Source organism: Trachurus trachurus (genome assembly GCF_905171665.1).
Source record: "Trachurus trachurus genome assembly, chromosome: 8".
Taxonomy (NCBI): domain Eukaryota; kingdom Metazoa; phylum Chordata; class Actinopteri; order Carangiformes; family Carangidae; genus Trachurus; species Trachurus trachurus.
In genome coordinates, this window is record NC_139905.1 from 8,818,299 (window position 1) to 8,835,379 (window position 17,081).

Below are 17,081 nucleotides of genomic sequence, written 5' to 3' on the forward strand. Positions count from 1 at the left end.
CTCAATCCACAGGTCAAGTCTGTAATACAGAATACATTTTCAACGATGCATACATTTAAAATGTCTCAATGACAACAGCATTGAAAAGTAAGTCCACATCAAGTTTAGCACAAAAATGAAATGACTCACAGATTTAACATTGAAAACGTTACACTGCAATCATTCACCTGAGCCTCTTGGCACCAGTGTAAAGTGTACCTTGTCTGCTCTGTTACACTTAGAAAGTTGCAATTCACAGATTTTGCAGCTGTACCTTGGCGAACTGCTAACGGAGAATGACAAAGACAGCATTTCTAGTTACAATGTTCTTGATTTTAAAGCATTCTCAGGGATCCAGAGGACCGTTTTTAAAATGAAAAAAAAAAAAAAAAAAAATACAGTCACACACAGTAGAATTTGAATTATTGTACATTTCATGTGGATAAAAAGTGGTTAGATAGGAAAAAATGGCTGCTGGTTGAGTGAAGTATTTCTATGTTAAAGAGTGGGATTTGAGAAAGCAGGTCTGTTTTTGAAAAGGCAAGATCAAGAGATTTCTTTGTAAAGATCTGTGCACTCAAAGGTCTCATTTTGGAAAAAAAAAAAAAAAGCAATACGATCAGCTATTTATTTCTAAGGCTTCTCTTTCTTTTAAAAAAGTAGCAAATATCCATCTGTTAAGTTTAGCTTTCTAGTCTGCACAGCATGCTTAAATTCACAGTAAACCTTCAGTCACAAAAAGAGCTTCGTGTCATTCAAGTGTCAGTCAAGTCTCAGTGGTTATTCAGACATTTCCTAAAATTAGATATTTGAATGGCTTTGACTCATTCTTTGTGTAGAATGAAATGCAGTTGTGGAAATCTTGTCTAATTTCTCTTAGGTGTTGCAATTAAATAACATCAAAAGTGACTTGGAGTGCAGTAGCTGCACTGCAGGCTCGAGGCAACGCATTTAAAAACTTCAAATAAAGGCTTTTTTGTTCAGAAGTTCTTGGGCAAAGTTATTTGTTCTTCCTTTCACACTAGACTCTACTGTCACACTTCCCCCAGCAGGGGGTGCTCCGCACTGGGTTTTTACATGCAACATGCAGGAGCACATGGGGGGGGACCAATGTTGTGACAAGCCCTCCGTCAGCCACCTCTGGTTAAATTCAATATCAAGAAATAGGTCCAGGTGCTAAGATGTATTTAGCTAATAATAAGACATGAGATGAGAACAGGAAGGCATTCATTTAAAATCAGCCCACAGTTACATTGTGGGGCGTTCCTTGGGGGGGAATATGAGTGGTGTTGTGTTTTGGGGGGGGGGGCAAATAACAATGGATGTTCAAGACACTATGATTGGATTGGATTTGTCCATGTCCCCATAAAAACGATCAAGTTATAAGAACACACTCAAATACAGCAGAGAAAGGGGTGGGGAGGGGGGTGGGGGGATCATCACAAGACGCCAAGAACCAACAAGTGGGAAGTGATGAAGGGACAAAATGGTGAGGTTTTTTTCCTGCAAGGTTTAAGCTCTGTCCATCAACACCAACGTGTGGCTCAGAACTATATAATTGAAGTTAATTCGTTTGACCACGTGTTTACAGCTCCGCTTGAAGTGGGTCGCACGGAGACGGAGTGAACGATGTTTACAGGACGAGGCCTAAAGTTTCCCTGTGATTATCATTAACATCTTGTCTGGTGATCATATGTGGCTGTATGTGCAAGACAAATGGGTGGGTGGGGGGGTACAGTATGAGGAGGAGGAGGGGGAGGAGGGTTGGTTGGTCACTAATCACAAACTATACCTCTATGTACAGATAGTATACAAAACACAACTTGAGAGAGCCATTTAAATTTCGACCATCAAAGCTCAGAGAGGATCAACTTATGCCATGACATCAATCAAATCCAAACTCAATTGCTTCAAACAAACAAACCAAACAAACAACTTGAAGAACAGATTTTTCTATGCATCCATGAGACAAATAAAATCGCCCACAACACAAAAAAGATCGATACAGTCATTAAGATAAGGCTGTTAAGACCCAGTCATACCAACATGCAACGATAAGACTCAAAGTGGTCGTTTGAAATAAGAACAAATCGTGGGAATGACGCGAACGAATTATGGAAAAAAAAAAAAAAAAAATCAAACAAACACGAGAGGTGAGCTGTTGCTGATGTGTGCGGTTGCTTTACAGTACTCTGTACCCTGTTTGTTCCTCAAATATATGAAACCTGACAAACTGACAAAATTATCTCTGACAGCAAAGTCAAAATACTGAGGACTTTTATTATTATTATTTTTGATTTGTGTCTTGCTAAAATGAAGAAAACCAAAAAAATAAAAGTCTTATTTCTAAGAATCCTTGGGTGTAAATTGACCTGAGTGTATGCTCTACTGCGAAACATGGATGCGCTGTAACCCCTCTGATATGTTTGCCTGAGCATACAGTTCACATATCCCAAAACGAAAAAGGGTGCAAATGTTTAAAGATAATAAGAACAAAAAATAAAACTAATTATTATTATTATTATTATTATCATTTATCATCATTATTATATTCCCCATACCAGAGAGGGTTTTTGGTCACAATCAACTACCAATTCCAGAGGAGGAAATTGGAAACATAAAAATTAGGAAAAAATACAGATATCGATAAAATCAAACCCCGAAAAATAATAATATCCCTAAAATTAACTTTTTGAGTGGTATGGATTAAGACTGGCCAGTCACTTCCTAGCTGTTTTTGCGCTTGTATCTGATCTGATGGCATTTTTTAAAAAGCGAGTGTGTGCGTGGGTGATTCGACAGAGCCCCAGCGTACGAGGCTCGTGTCGTGTTCATTGTGATGTACTGTGGGGAGGGGGGGAGGGTGTTAGGAAGGGGACGAAGGGGACAGAGGCAGGGCTGGGATGGGACACAGGGAGACATGATTATGCCGTCTTTGTTATATTGTCTGTCTCCTTGGAGGCCCAGAGCTCTTTGTGCTGTTTGCGTCCGAAGCCCTCGTCGTAGTTGCCTTTGCTCTTGAACAGCTGCTGGAAGTGGGGTTTGCAGTAGAACTCGCCTGCAAGAGCTGCAAAGGAGCCAAGGCTGTAGGATAGGAAGGTCGGGGGGAAAAAAGGTGAGAATCAAACAAACAGTGCAAAACCAACAGGGAGTCAGGAGAAAGGAAAAAAGAGTGACATGACGTGTGTATAATCACCTGAGTTTGGCGTTGCAGTGCTTGCAACAGAAGCAGGTTGAATGGAAGACTTGGTTGTTGGCAACCAATCTCTCCATTGGGTAGACGGTCTTCTCACATGATGTACAGACTTCCTTCTGGGTCTTAAAGCTGAAGGACTGAGCACATAGAGATGCAGGTTTACTACCAGACACACACACACACGTACACACAGGAGGTGATGAAGGCCTCTGTCTCTTAAAGGGATAGTTCAACCTTTTTCCAAATTGGCCCATTGCCATAATCCCTATAGTCATAGCAGCAGGTTCGTTACCTTTAATTGTCGGTGCAAGCTATATTTAGTAGGGTTAATTCCAACATCTCCAAAAGATCTTGTGGACATGTTGTGACCTGCACATTCACCACGCTATGAGATAATAACAGAATGTTACCAGACCGAGATGTTTTAGAGGTAAATTCATGCAAAACTGCTGATGCGCGTTGCCTTCAGGGACAGATTTTCAGCAAGCAGTCTCTGCATTTGCCTCTAAAACAACTCTGTCTCGTAACGTTGTGTTATTATCTCATAGCGTGGTGAATGTGCAGGTCACAACTTGTCCACCAGAGTGTTTTGGAGTTGTTGGATTGTGTATTTGATGAGTTTGATGAGGGAAACCAAGAAATCCCATTAGTGTCCGTAATGTAGCTCTGAGCAGCTCGCAGCTCTGCTCTGCTGTTCTAAAAATAGCTTGCACCGACAATTAAAGGTAACGAACCTACTGCTAAGACTATAGGGATTATGGCAATGGGCCAATTTGCCAAAATGTTGAGCTATCCCTTTAAGGCTGGAACACGTTGGCCATCTGAGACGGTCGGGGAGAGTCGGACGAGGTCGGGTACGCGTCTGTTCAGTGTGTTCAGCTCCGTCGGGCGCCGTTGGGCCCAATTCGACATACACAGTCGGGGAGCGTCGGCCGTCGGAGGATTAGAGCCGTCGGATACTCTGATTGGCTGTGTGCTAGGCTAGCTATTCTGATTGGCGGTGCCCTAGCGAATCAGCACAGTACTGTATGTGGGAGGGGCAGAATTGATGATAGTAAACAAACCAGAGATGGTGCAGAGACAAACTACATTTCGTCTTTGGATCTCTTTTTAATATAATTCTGGAAGCCATGGCTACGTGGTTTTCTTCTGTTTTCATGTTTCGGATTACTAGGATGAGACTAGCGCCCCTCAATGTCAAGGAGATTTATTGCATCTCGCGCAAGTGCAGAACATACACGCTGCTGCGTAGTCGACTCGGCAGTAGTCGAGGCGGTGTGTTTCAAAGCTTTCTTTCTGCCGACTGCGTCCGACGAGAGGCGGCGGAGTTGTGGGACAAAGGCAGTCGGCCGTCGGCTCGTGTGTGTATGGGCCTTTAGCTACATGAAAGACAGTTTTTACAAGAGACACAAAACGCAGGAAAGACTTCCTCTGCTCTCTTCTGAGATCAAAGGCTGATGAGAATGAAGCGGGGAAAGAACAACACACATACACACGTGACGTGACGCACACGAACAGAGGGCAGAGGAATGAGGGATGAGAAAAGAGAGAGAGGGAGGACAGACAATGTCTATTTACTTTAGATCGCTGGACAGGTTTCTCTTCGGTGCTTCTGGTGTCCTGGGAATTACAAAGAAAAACAAAGCGTATTTAAATGTGTGTACAGAACAGCTGTTCAGCTCCTAAGTGGAACAACAAACCAACACTCGATAATATGTGTCACCTATTAGATTACATGCAACGGCTGAATTTGGTTTGTTGCTGTCCTCTTATTACCTTCACCAGTGTCTATTAGTATTGTCAATCTGATCCTTCTCTCTCTCTCTATCTCCCCCCCCCCTACTCTTCCCATTTGCTCCATCTGTCTCCGTGCACCCCCGGGAGAGGATCAGGTGCCTTCTGTCTGGTCATGTGAGCCGAGCTGTGGGACGCTCTGCATGGGGGCTGCCCTCCACATAGCACAACAAACTCAGAACCAGCTCCAGTAGAGGAACTTCCAGTCTCGTACGGAAGAAAAAAAACAAAAAACAGCTGGAGATTTCACCTATGACACTTATTTCTACGAGTCTCCGTATATTTTAAATAACTGCATGTTTTTTGCAGCTTTGTAATCGCACGCATGTAATGAGGCGTCGCTTTTCCACTCAAACCCTTCAATCAGGAGCAATTGCAGGTCTGGCCTTTCATTTTCTCTCTGGCATTTCACACAGGTCACCGCCACTTTTCTCCGCTGCGCTCTGTGCAGGTGTTGTTGTTTGTCGTAAATATTTGCACTTTGGACAGTGTTGATGAATCGAAAGAAGCAGAAGGTTAAAGATTGCATGATCTTAAAGCTTTGGGAGGAAGTTGACTGTTGTCTGGCCGCCACCGCAAACACGACGGCCTCATCTTTAAAGCAGGACTAACAGGTAGCTCAAGCGGATAATAAACAGAGAGACATTCAGCCGCATACACAGTGACTGCCATGGAAAAGCCAGTGTGCAGGGAAGAAGGGCAGCCTCTGTTTAGGCAGGAGGGGGGGGGAAGGAAAGTCCACTGCAGACTCTGCTAAAACCCTGTTATGTAAGGCAGTTTGGCTGGAGCTGGAGCTGGAGGAAGGGGTGGATGAAGGGGGATTGTGGGGCTGCGACCAGACTTGCAAAGAGAGAAAGAGAGCTTTGGCATCAGACACAGCTGCTGTATACGTTTAAAATATCTTCCAGTGCAGGAATATAAAACAATAAGGTCGCCTGCCAACGTGATGGAAATAACAGTCTCGGATATATGTCATAAAAACACAGCGATCAGTCGTTAAATTCACCAAAAAGTGTGTCAAACTGCCTGTAGGTTCAAAGAAAAAGTGGTTAAAATACAAAAAAAAAAAGAGGCCAAGTAACTGTGGTAAAAGCGACTGAATCACTCGACAAAACACTGCATCAAGAGATATCTATATATAGGAGGTAATAATGATAAAATGTGCAGCCTGTTCCTCTTCAAAAAGACTTCACCGCCATGACCAGTAACAAACTTTTACAGTGTGAACATTAACCACAAAACTCATGACAACCACGTTCTGCTCTGCTCATTGATGTGCTACATCGCATCCACTCCCACACTGAAGTCTCTGGTGGCTCATGACATGTATTTATATTATCAAACTGTTCATATAAATCATCATCAGTGTGTTAATCTAGGCAACCCTCTGTCTTGCCTCTCGTGTAGCAAATTTGCATACTATTTTTTGACCCCTGCTAAGTGGTGCATTAAGGCGACAACAGGCCGGGATGAAACAGTATGGGTGTTGTCTGCACTTACGAGAACCGGATGACATGCTTTAGAAATAATCGTCTCATTAAGTGAGGCCATGCAGCTTCCTGTAGATGCAATCAAACCCTCCTCCTCCTCCTCTTCTTCCTCATCCCTGAACTGGATCCTCAGCTAAATGTTACTGGCAGTAGCTCACAAGTTGCTGATGTTGCTGGAGTTGCTGGTCTTAACAGGCTTCATGCTGCAACCGCTTCCTGTTGCTGCACCACCAACCAACTGCTGAGAAACACGACTTTCATCTTCTCCAAAATGATTCAAACGGGGTCAAGTGCATTGTGTACGGAGAGGAAGGGTTTACCTCGGCGGGAGGCTGATGATGGAGCATGAAAATAAATTAGTTCAATAAAAAAAAAAGAAGAAAAAAAAAGTACAGATTAAATCATGAAATCAACGAGGCCAAAAAAGGAAAAACTGATGTGAACGCAAAGACCTGCCAATGTTTCTCTTGATAAAAACATTGCAGCTAAATCTGTTTCCATGTTAGGGGGGTAGGCATGCATTCCACACACACACACACACGCACGCACACATACTGTATACACACACAGGCATCCTGAAAGACTTCAGATTAGCCTGTGCCATCTTGTCTTCTTTTACCTTATATGTACATGAGTCTCAATTGCCACAAAACAGCACGAATGCGGCAGGAAGTTGTTATGACACGTCTAGTTTCCTCTGTCTCACGGCAGCAACGGCAGCAGCAGCTAAACTCCTGACTGCCTCATCTTCCATCCCAGCTAACGCCTGCTGCTAACCACCAACCTGATCTGTATAAAAAGACTCAGAGAGCGAGAGTGAACAAACACCAATATAAACTGGCAAATTAAATCAAGTGTCCGCTGCCCTCTGAGAGCGGTGGGAAATGAGCACAGAACAAGGTGTGCAATGTAAAACACAAAATAAAGGAGGTTTGTTGTGCTGGTAATTAGCTGTGCTATGCCTAACACTGTTTTAACTGTGGAGCGATTTGACATACCAGTGTGTGTGTGTGTTTGTGTGTGTGTGTGAGAGAGAGAGCCAGCTGGAGAGTTGTATCTTACCAAACAAAGACCACTTTCACACGAGTGGTGAAATCTTTCTTGCGACAGAGCTTCAACTCTTACCTCACAGCATCAATCCCTCACACCGAGTCCTCGCTGCAGTTTTAATCACACCTGCACATGTCTGAGTGTGTGTGTCTGTGTGTGTGTGCGTCAGGTGCCTCTTTGTATATATTTGTATACATTTCTCTTTCTGCTTTTGTTTAAAGGCAGACTTGTGCAAAATACACTCACAGCACAGAGAGATGGATGGAAAAATCAATGAAACTTTGGTGTCTGTTCGATCAGTGTAGAGCAGTTAGCTTAGCTTAGCACGGAAAGAATTATCTCAAATGTCTAGCGCATAACCCACCTGTGACTTAACAACTTCACACTTAGACTTCAAACAGATTCAACTAACCACCTATAAACGGTTGATTAGTGAGTTTTTATAAAGGAACATCCCGGTTCTGATGTCAAGTATCAAACTGGATACAGTATGGGAAATTAGTGGAGATCGGCAATGACCCCACTGACCCCAGCCCGATCATTTACCTTGTGAATTTTACAGCAACGGTAACTAAAATAAAGACATCTTTTACTAAATTTACTTTTGTTGTAGTTGCTTTTGTAAACAGAATCAGTGCGTAGCTCTATTTTCTAGGTAAATACAGGTATTGGATCAGGACTCAGGTGCATATCGGGGCCAAAAATGCCGATCAGGACATCCCTAGTAGTTTCTATCTTATGCTAAGCTAACTGCCTGCTAGTGGCAGCTACTACACCAAACACATCCAACTTTGGGCAAAAATAGCAAATAAAACACACTGTGCAAATGTCAAACTTTTCCTCTCCAAACTAAAAGGCTACTCTGAGGAAACAAACATCCGTCTACTTTCTCCCTCCTGGACACAGACAACCTAATATGTGACAAGGGAACCAAGTGACCTTGTCTGCTCTTATTCTTCCTATTCAAAAAATAAAAATCAATAAAAAAATAATCAGATGCAACAGGGCCAACTATGATGATGTAGTTTAGAAGAGCATGTAACCTCAAAATAATATGTCCGAGTCATTCATTGTTATGAAAGACACCGAAGCTACGGACCACAAATGACAGCGTTGAGAGGAGACACAGAGAGAGAGGAGGGTGAAAGAGTTCAGATGTGAAGCATCACCTCTTTGTTTGGTTGTATTCTGGCCGTCAGCACTAAAACAGAAAGCCCCCCTCCCTCCCCTTTGCACTTGATCATCACTGACCTCTCTGTGGTGCAATATTCACTGTAACAGGCCCCTAGAAGGGAAGGCAGGCGCTATGTTAACAAATGTCTTATGTCATTAATCCAAAGCAGAGCTCCCCTCTCTCTTTCTCTCATTCTTTATATTTAGAAATGGTTTAATCATTTTGGATGAGGTGGGAGGGAAAGAAAGAAAAAAAGACTCAACAAATAACTTAAGATGTACCTCTTTTTCTTTTCTTGTTAATAGGTCCATCTGTGAGTTGTCAAACTGTTTGCCCCTTACACTAATCATAACAAACAGCATTTTACAGTCCAGTACAAGCAACATAAACAGAGCATGTTCTGATTTTTTTTGTGTGTGTGTGTGTGTGTGTGTTTATGTGTGTGTGCAGATACCATCTAAATGTGGATTGCATTTTCTGGGCCTACGAGACATTGGCACTGATCCAACCACTAAAAACTGCTGCTGCAGAAAAGATATAGTGCCTGTTTTTGACAGCAACGCCCCATCAGTCACTCTGAACATGACAACGCTGAGTACAGTTATGTGAACAAGACGACCGCGCCTGGGGGTTCATATATCAGATTTCAACAAAAAAAAGGATGATGGAGAACTGAGTAATATCAGAACTGATGCCGCTGTCTGCAGAGTAATCACATCTGGAGAGAAGAGTCAGTGTGTGTGCGTGTGTGTGTAGGGGCGTTTGGTTCAGCTACTACTTCTCTTCCCTTTCTGAACTTCCTGTATGCGATGGGAACATGACGAGGCACTCTGCCGGTTTTGAAGGCAAAAGGCCGCTGAACGTCTGCAAGTGTCTGAAGTGACAGACGCTTGTTTTTTCACTTCCTGTCTGCAGCGGCGGTTGGGGTCCAGATAAAACCTCTTGAGGACTTCGCCAAACACGCAACTGTACAAATGCAGGATAACAGGCACTTTATTAAGTCAGACTGTCTTTACAAAAAGTGCAGAAATTAGGGCTGAATCTGGTGATTTTGTTTTTATTTTCCGACTTAAATCACATCATTTTGCTATAAAGTTTGTAAAAAATAGTGATGAATGCCAGGACTAACTCTCCAAATGACAAGATGACAACTTGATCATACAAATCCGTTGTTTTTAAAATCGGGTATTTTAAGATTTGAGGACCTGGTCAAATTCAAAACAGGTCAGATTTTGTTTAAAGCCTGGAATAGGTTGCTACCAATAAACATCCAGAAAATAGCATATATGATTTAAGAGGGAACTGTAACTTTAAACAATCTACCATCCATTCTACCCTGAAAAGTTTTAGCATCTATTTTTGTGGTGTTAAAATGTGGAATAGACTAGATGAGGATATAAAAATGTGCAATAACTTAAAACAATTTAAAAGTAAGTACAAACATACACTCTTGGACAGTTATAAAGAACTGGACTGCTAATTTTACTCCTTTTATTTATAATCATGATCTTATTTCATATTAAAGCAATATGTTTTTAATCTTCTGAATTGTATGGAACTACAGATGTATGACATGAATCACAATGTAAGGGGGGGCTGAACTTGATAAGCTTTGCTTCTTTCAGCCCCTTCTCAAACTTGCACAGTATCATTGTTGTTTTGTTTCTTGTTACATAGATTGTTTGTCTTTTGATGTGCTTGTTTGAGACAAATAAAAATCAAATCAAACTTTAAATGTCTTGTTTTGTCTGATCAACTGTCCAAAACCACAGGGGAAAAGCAACAAATCCTCTTCTTGGACAATTGACTCATCGATTGATAACTTTACTGCTTCTCCTTTTATTTATTTGTTGTTATAGTGAAACAAAGACAAGCCGAGGCTTTTCCTGCTCCAGGCATCATTTGCTTGTCTTTTCTAAGAAACAGAAAACACATTTTTCACTTGTAATTAGCAGTCAGCAACTTTAGCCCCACATGACTTCTTCTCTCTAGTCTAGGCTAAAAAAGCCGTCAGTGTTTCCTTTGTCATTGAAGAAACTGCCTCAGGGCTCATTTAATAAAAATCCCTTCAATCCTCTGGTAATTGTGTCAGAGATTTCTTTATCCCAGGCTCAAACGTGGTCTGGACTATTTTATACTCATAAAGTCAGATACTAATGATGAAATTATAAATCAAAGTGTTAAAAACTGTTGCTACGTCTCTTAATTTTTACCTCCAAGTCTGTGATGTGCATGAAAACGAGTGGTTGGGCTCGGGAGCAGCTGGTCTGTTCTGTTGTGTACGTTTTCCTCTTCAAATTGCAAAGGGCAAAAAAAATAAAAAGAAACGAGTGACAGCCTGTTAAAGAATGTGTCGAAGACCTGAGATCTGTGAAGCCACTCGCTGCTGGCGGCAACTTCTCTTGACGCTTGTCAAAGAAACCGCCTGAAGTGCTACCATTGATCAGATGTTATCACGGTGCAGAGAGAGCAGGGAACATTTCACAACCAAATTCTCCTTCAGGACAGGAATTCAGGCCAACGTGCCCCATCCTGTCTTGTAAAAAAAAAAAAAAGAGAGAAGAGAAAAGAGAAGATCTCGCATGCAAATATCTGCTTTGCCATCACAGCAAATTTCCATCAAGGCTCCTTAACTGCGGACGGATACACAGTCGTCTGGGACACAACGAAGGACAGAGGAATTAATGTTTAAAAAAAACCTTTTTCCCACAAATTAAAGATGCATCATTTAAGTTACAGTGCACGGATTTCCCAAAGAGGTCAAAATGAAATGGGAGTTGTGAGATCGTCTGCTGCTGCTGCTGACTGATGGGAAACACTGAACTCTTTCCGAACACTTTGCCCTGTGGTGTTTCCAAACCAGATAAACTACATTAGCGACATCCGAGACATAAAAGCGACATGCGAGCTGGATGGTTGTTGTTTATATTGAAAACACATTTTGCTACTGAAAAAGAGTTTCACAGAGCTGTAATTGACACTTGGCTCCGTGTTTGCACGGCCGCAGCATCAAGAGAGATACGGATCACAGAGTTTCTTATCTCCCTCTGAAGCAATTAATCGAAAATTGGCTCACTGACACTGATTTGTTGCGCAAAACAGCCCGCAGCTATGCAGCCCGCGCCTGGTGACCCGTGTTTATCCGTTCATTCATTCATTTATTTGTTTAATTAAAACTAAATAAAACAAATCAAGGTGAAAGGAATGTGTTAAGTCGTTTCCTTCCTGTGTCTGAGCCTTAATACTGTACTCCAGTACAGGTTTACAGAGTCTAAGGAGGCAGTTTGTACTTCCAAGAGAGGAGGGAAAGGAAGAGAGAAAGGGCACGTCATGAAATATTAAGCCATCTACAAAAAATATGAATCACTTTCACCTTAAAATCCATGCAGCCTTCATCCAATCACACTGTGCAAAGGAAGGCCTGTTAGATATTGTTTCTCATCTACTTGGACTATATCTGTCATTTTAAAATACAAACTACAGCTGTAACATAAAAAATGACTGATAACAGGAATGAAAGGAGCAGGTATGCTGCTGTCAGTTTAAACCTGACCACTTTTGCCTGCCGCTCTGTGGCTTGGACCTGCTGGCGACCCATTTAATACTGTTTTGCACATCTGACAGCAGCCAAACACCCCCCCTTCCTCCTCCGCCTCCACCTTTCCCAACATATGGCACTTCTGACATGTCCAATAAATTAGGTTTTGGTGCCGTTAATGGTAATTGTTTGACTGAAGAGCACATGGCCAAACAATATAAGTGTTATTAGTCCTCACTGTGCAGCTTTGTGGGAAAGGAGGAGAGGGAGGGGGGAGGAGGGTAATGTGCTTTGCCTAAATCCGTATTATTTATTTATTTTATTTTTTTCGGGGCAAACAAGTCAATCAAATTGCAACAGCAACAGCAGCAGCCTGTCAAATCCACCCGGCAACAGAGCTGGGTGTCAATCTGTATCATCAACTATGACTGAAATTACAGTCAAGCAGTCGTCTGACAGGCAGGAGATGAGAATGACCATATACTTACTTAAGCCTTGTCGCCATATGCCAGGGTTGTAATGACAGACTGCTGTGGATGTGGTGCCCTGGACGGATAAAACAAGTGGTTTCTCCAGACCACAGAGCAGCTTGTAAACTACTTCACAAAACAAACACGGGGCCAGGGAATTTGTATTAAGGTGGTGAGGTGGGGGTGTGGGGGGGGGGATACATGTTTTCTCCCACCTGGTGTAGACTTGTAATCTAATTCTTAAAAAAAATCAAAAAAAAAAATCCAGTCACTTATCCTGTCGGGAAATTACTCATCCGACATTCACAGCAGCTGTAAGAGAGAGAGAGCCCATAAGCTGCAGTGGATGTTTAAATGGGCCATTTAGTTTCAAGTTTAAATGAGCACACAAGTAAGCTACTTTAAAGAAACCTATCTATCCTAAGCCCAGGACACTGTGGCATCATGTAAACACCTCCAACATCCTGGTTTTCCACCGGAGCAGCTGAGATGTTGAGGAATGGTGACACACGCCACTTACACAAACAGGATCAGAAATCTGGATTGATTGTGATCACGTACGCAAAGATATGAACAATCAGCTCCCTGTAATTATATTAAACTTACATTAACACTGGCGTAAGACTGGAAAAATGGGGTATTGAGTTGCACGTAAACACACTCAGATGTCCAAATGGGAGTATATGTATTGATTAGATGGTGCTGTAAACATCCCACATGCCTCCTGTGTATAATGGCACTGTTGACTAAATATACTCAGCCCTCGTTTTTCTTGTCGTTATCTATAGGCTCATTTGTTTAATTAGGTTGGTTGGTGGTTTCTCTGGTTTAAATAATCTGCTGTTCACTTCCTACTACAGTGGCAGCATGCAAAGGTTTTGGGCACCCACTGATCAAAATTTCTGTTAATGTGAACAATAGTTAAACAAGTGGAAGATTAAATGATCTCCAAAAGGCATAACGTTACAGATGACACATTCCCTTTACATTTTAAACATTTTTTTTCTTCAAAATGACAGAAAAGGAAAGGGTTTGGGCACCCTGCATAGTGAGTACCTATCACAGCGTGTAAATAGTAAATAGCTTGTCTGATACCTTGGTTAAATTTATATAAGAGCTCAAGTCTCCTGGGTTTCCTATTCTTTTGCAGGCTGCTGCTGCTTTGTTTCCCCGTTTTCACTCTAAAACTGTAAGAAAACAAAAAATAATGCACTGATGTTGCTTAAAATATTGCAAAAATAGGTGTTTAATGTTTAACTTCGTGCCTTTTGGAGATCATTTACTGTTCGCATAAACAGAAATTTTGACCAGGGGGTTTGCATGCCACCAGAGCAGCTGTAAACCTTATTTTTTACATAAAAACATTCAGCAGTTATGGCTGGTAACTGCTGCTGAAACAAAACAAAACAAAAATCGCCATGAAAGCCGATAAACAAAAGAAAATACAAAACCTACCATAGAGGATTTTCTTTTCTTTCTTTTTAATAAAATGAATAGTCATTTAGAAAGAAAGGTGTCTAAACACACAGGGTTAGTGCGAGTTAAATGTATTATTCAGTGGGTTTATGTCACAATGTGTGTTAATATTAATTAGCCACCACCACCACCAAGCTAGCTCAGTAATAGACGTTAGACAGACAGCAGCATAACGTTACACCGTTAGCATTTTTTTTTTTTTTTTGAGGAACACGATGGCAGCGGGCGTTTAAATAAATGATCCTTTTAAATAAAAACTTAAATCTCCTCTCATGCCTAAATATATACACTGCCTTTAAATCCAAAGCTTAATGCCGTGGCTGGCTGGCTTAACGTTACACACACCACAAACCGACTGCTCCTTGGTTAGCTGCTAAAACCTTGGCGAGTGGACAGACATCATTATCATCATCACCACCACCACCACCACCTCACCTCATCTCACTCTCACACACACAAAAAAAAAAAAAAAAAAAAAAGGAGAGGAGAGGAGAGGAGAGGAGAGGAGCAGCGGAGGGAGGGGAGGCTGCAGATACACAACAGCCGAGCAGAAAGCACTCACCATCTGCGCTTCTCTCTGTCTGACTGCTGCTGCTGCTGCGACACAAAAAGACCCAGAGAGGCTGGTTGGTTGGTTGGTTGCTGCTGCTGGATGTGTGGATGTGGATGTGGATCTTCTTCTTGTTTTTTTTTCCACGGGAGGAGGCCCTTGCCTTCTTTTGTTGCAGACGCTGCTGTTGGTTGGTGGTGGCCCCGGTGCCGGTGAGTGAGTTTCTTTCTACCCTCCGCTTCGCCCCTGATCTCGGTTTTCAACAGACGTTTTTTTTTTTTGCTCGCTCTCTCTCTCTCCCCGGCAGGATGTCGCATCTGATTGGCTCTCATCGGGTTCTGACGCGTTCAGGGGCTGTCGGATAAAAGAGCACTGGTACGCTTTACGTCCACATTACAACGGTTCCCAGTTTTTTTTTTTTTACTTGATTCATTTGTTAATTATTTTATCCAATTTTTTTGCATACACAAATCAAAACAAAGCAAAACTGTCTGCGTATGTTTTTTTTTTGTTTAAAAAAAAATGCTGTTAATACATCTTTCTTTGTAAGATTTACAAAATACTGTATAATAAATACGTTTTTTTTTTCTCTTTGTCTTGTCATCCTCAAACCCTCGGGCGTGTTTATGATTGTATGTTTGTGTTTTTTAATGTTGCATACTTATCCTTGTCTGCACACCTGCAAACTGGTCACCTTTTGGCTACAGCCACCCTTGTTATGTCAACCAGGGTAGTAGAAGTGAATGAAGAGAGTTTTAGTTCACCTTTTTCAGAGTTTGTAGGTCTGTCTGTATTCATATAATAATAATAATAATAATATATTATTATTATAATATTCATTATTTTATCCCATTTTTTTTTTTACATAGCCTTAACAAATCAAAAATGTATGGAATTGACTGCTATGCTATGTTATGTTAAACAATAATCTCCTCTATGTGTGATTGTAAAAAATAAATCTCTTTGCCTTGTTGTCACCCCTGGCGTGTTTGTGACTGTAGGCTACTGTATGTTTGTGTATGTTGTATGCACTTATCCTTGTCTGTATTAATCCGTGTGTATAGCTATTCCTGTGTCAATAAAGCAAACAACAAGTGATTATCAATCTGTCCCTGTGTAAATGTGTGAAACACAAATAAAAAAAATAAATGTTTGAACTTACAAACAGATTCGATCATAAATACAAGTAAAAACGCATTCTATCTATTCATGAAAACATTTGATTAATTTACAAATAACTGACATAATATTTGTGACTGCATGGCTTTACACTAACTTTCCGCCAGTTTGAATGAAAATCGACCGGTGTCACGCGGTCGCTTTCAGAGACCACTACGGACTCTACTTCCGCCCTTCAAAGTAAGAGCAGGCAGTTTTCTGTGAGCCCCCATTTTTCTACAAATAAACAGTTGTAAAATGAATGACATCACCTTGTTAAGCTCTTTAATAGTATGACAGTTAGCAAATTACGTTTTGAAACTCCGATGATGATGGTTAATAGGCTATGCTTACGTTATACTAAACCGGAAGCTGTAAAGCTGTAAAACAGTAACATTGATGTTGAGAAACGAAGGTGCTGGATTTTATCCCTGGTTTGTTCTTGCAAGTATATTTATAATGAAAGTGAGATGATTCAAGATATAATTATTATAGGCCTATATAATTTAAATCCGTTATTTCTCTGCACTTGGATGCTTTATGGATGGAGCACATGCAGTCACTGAAGGTGCATTTAAAAGAGAAGCCGACCCTTTTTAAGAATCCACACTATTACTTATTCATGTGCCCCAGAGCAGACTGGTCAATATTTTTGAACATGCAGCACTCTCCTCTAAAGTTAGAAACCAAAAGGAGAACCTTGAAATGTGCAATGTCATGCAAGTTTGTTCTCTATCTATGACAAGCACAGGAACAACTTCAGAGAGTCAGAATTGCTTTCACATAGTATGTTTATGACAATTGTGATTTGTATTTGTAACTTCATCTTCATCCTCTTGTGATTTTTTTGCCCCTGGACTTCATGTTCGCTGCACTCTGTGTCCATGAGAGAGTGATTGCTCATGTTGTGTATGTGGAGCATGTAATGTAATTTGATTTTATCCTGCCTCTGAGGGGGAAGGACTGACATTAGGACATGAAAAGCCAAATAAGGCCGAGAGCAGTAATGGGCCGTCCATCCAGCAACTGTAGTGAACTTCAGGCTTAGTTGTGAGCTGCTGGACTCGGAGGAACCAGTCGGACTGTGATGCAGCCGGATCTCTCATCCCAGACCCGGACGGGTTTCTGTGTCTGGTGCACAGGAAATGGCGTGCAGGGAGGAATCCGAGCAGGTGGACAGTCGGCTGTATTCATGGTCTGTCCACA

The 17,081-nt window shown here is 41.5% G+C and overlaps 1 protein-coding gene across 1 annotated transcript; it reads right to left on the reverse strand.

Moving 5' to 3' along the window:
- Nucleotides 1–2,903: 2,903 nt before the first annotated feature.
- On the reverse strand, nt 2,904–14,928 carry limd2 (LIM domain containing 2; the record flags this gene model as incomplete). Its single annotated transcript, XM_083976743.1, has 4 exons — nt 14,730–14,928; nt 4,754–4,795; nt 3,176–3,312; nt 2,904–3,063 (listed from the first exon to the last, which is right to left on the reverse strand). The coding sequence occupies exons 1-4, from the start codon at nt 14,730–14,732 to the stop codon at nt 2,904–2,906; spliced, it is 342 nt and encodes a 113-aa protein (XP_083832869.1). The 5' UTR covers nt 14,733–14,928.
- Between the last annotated feature and the right edge of the window lie 2,153 nt (nt 14,929–17,081).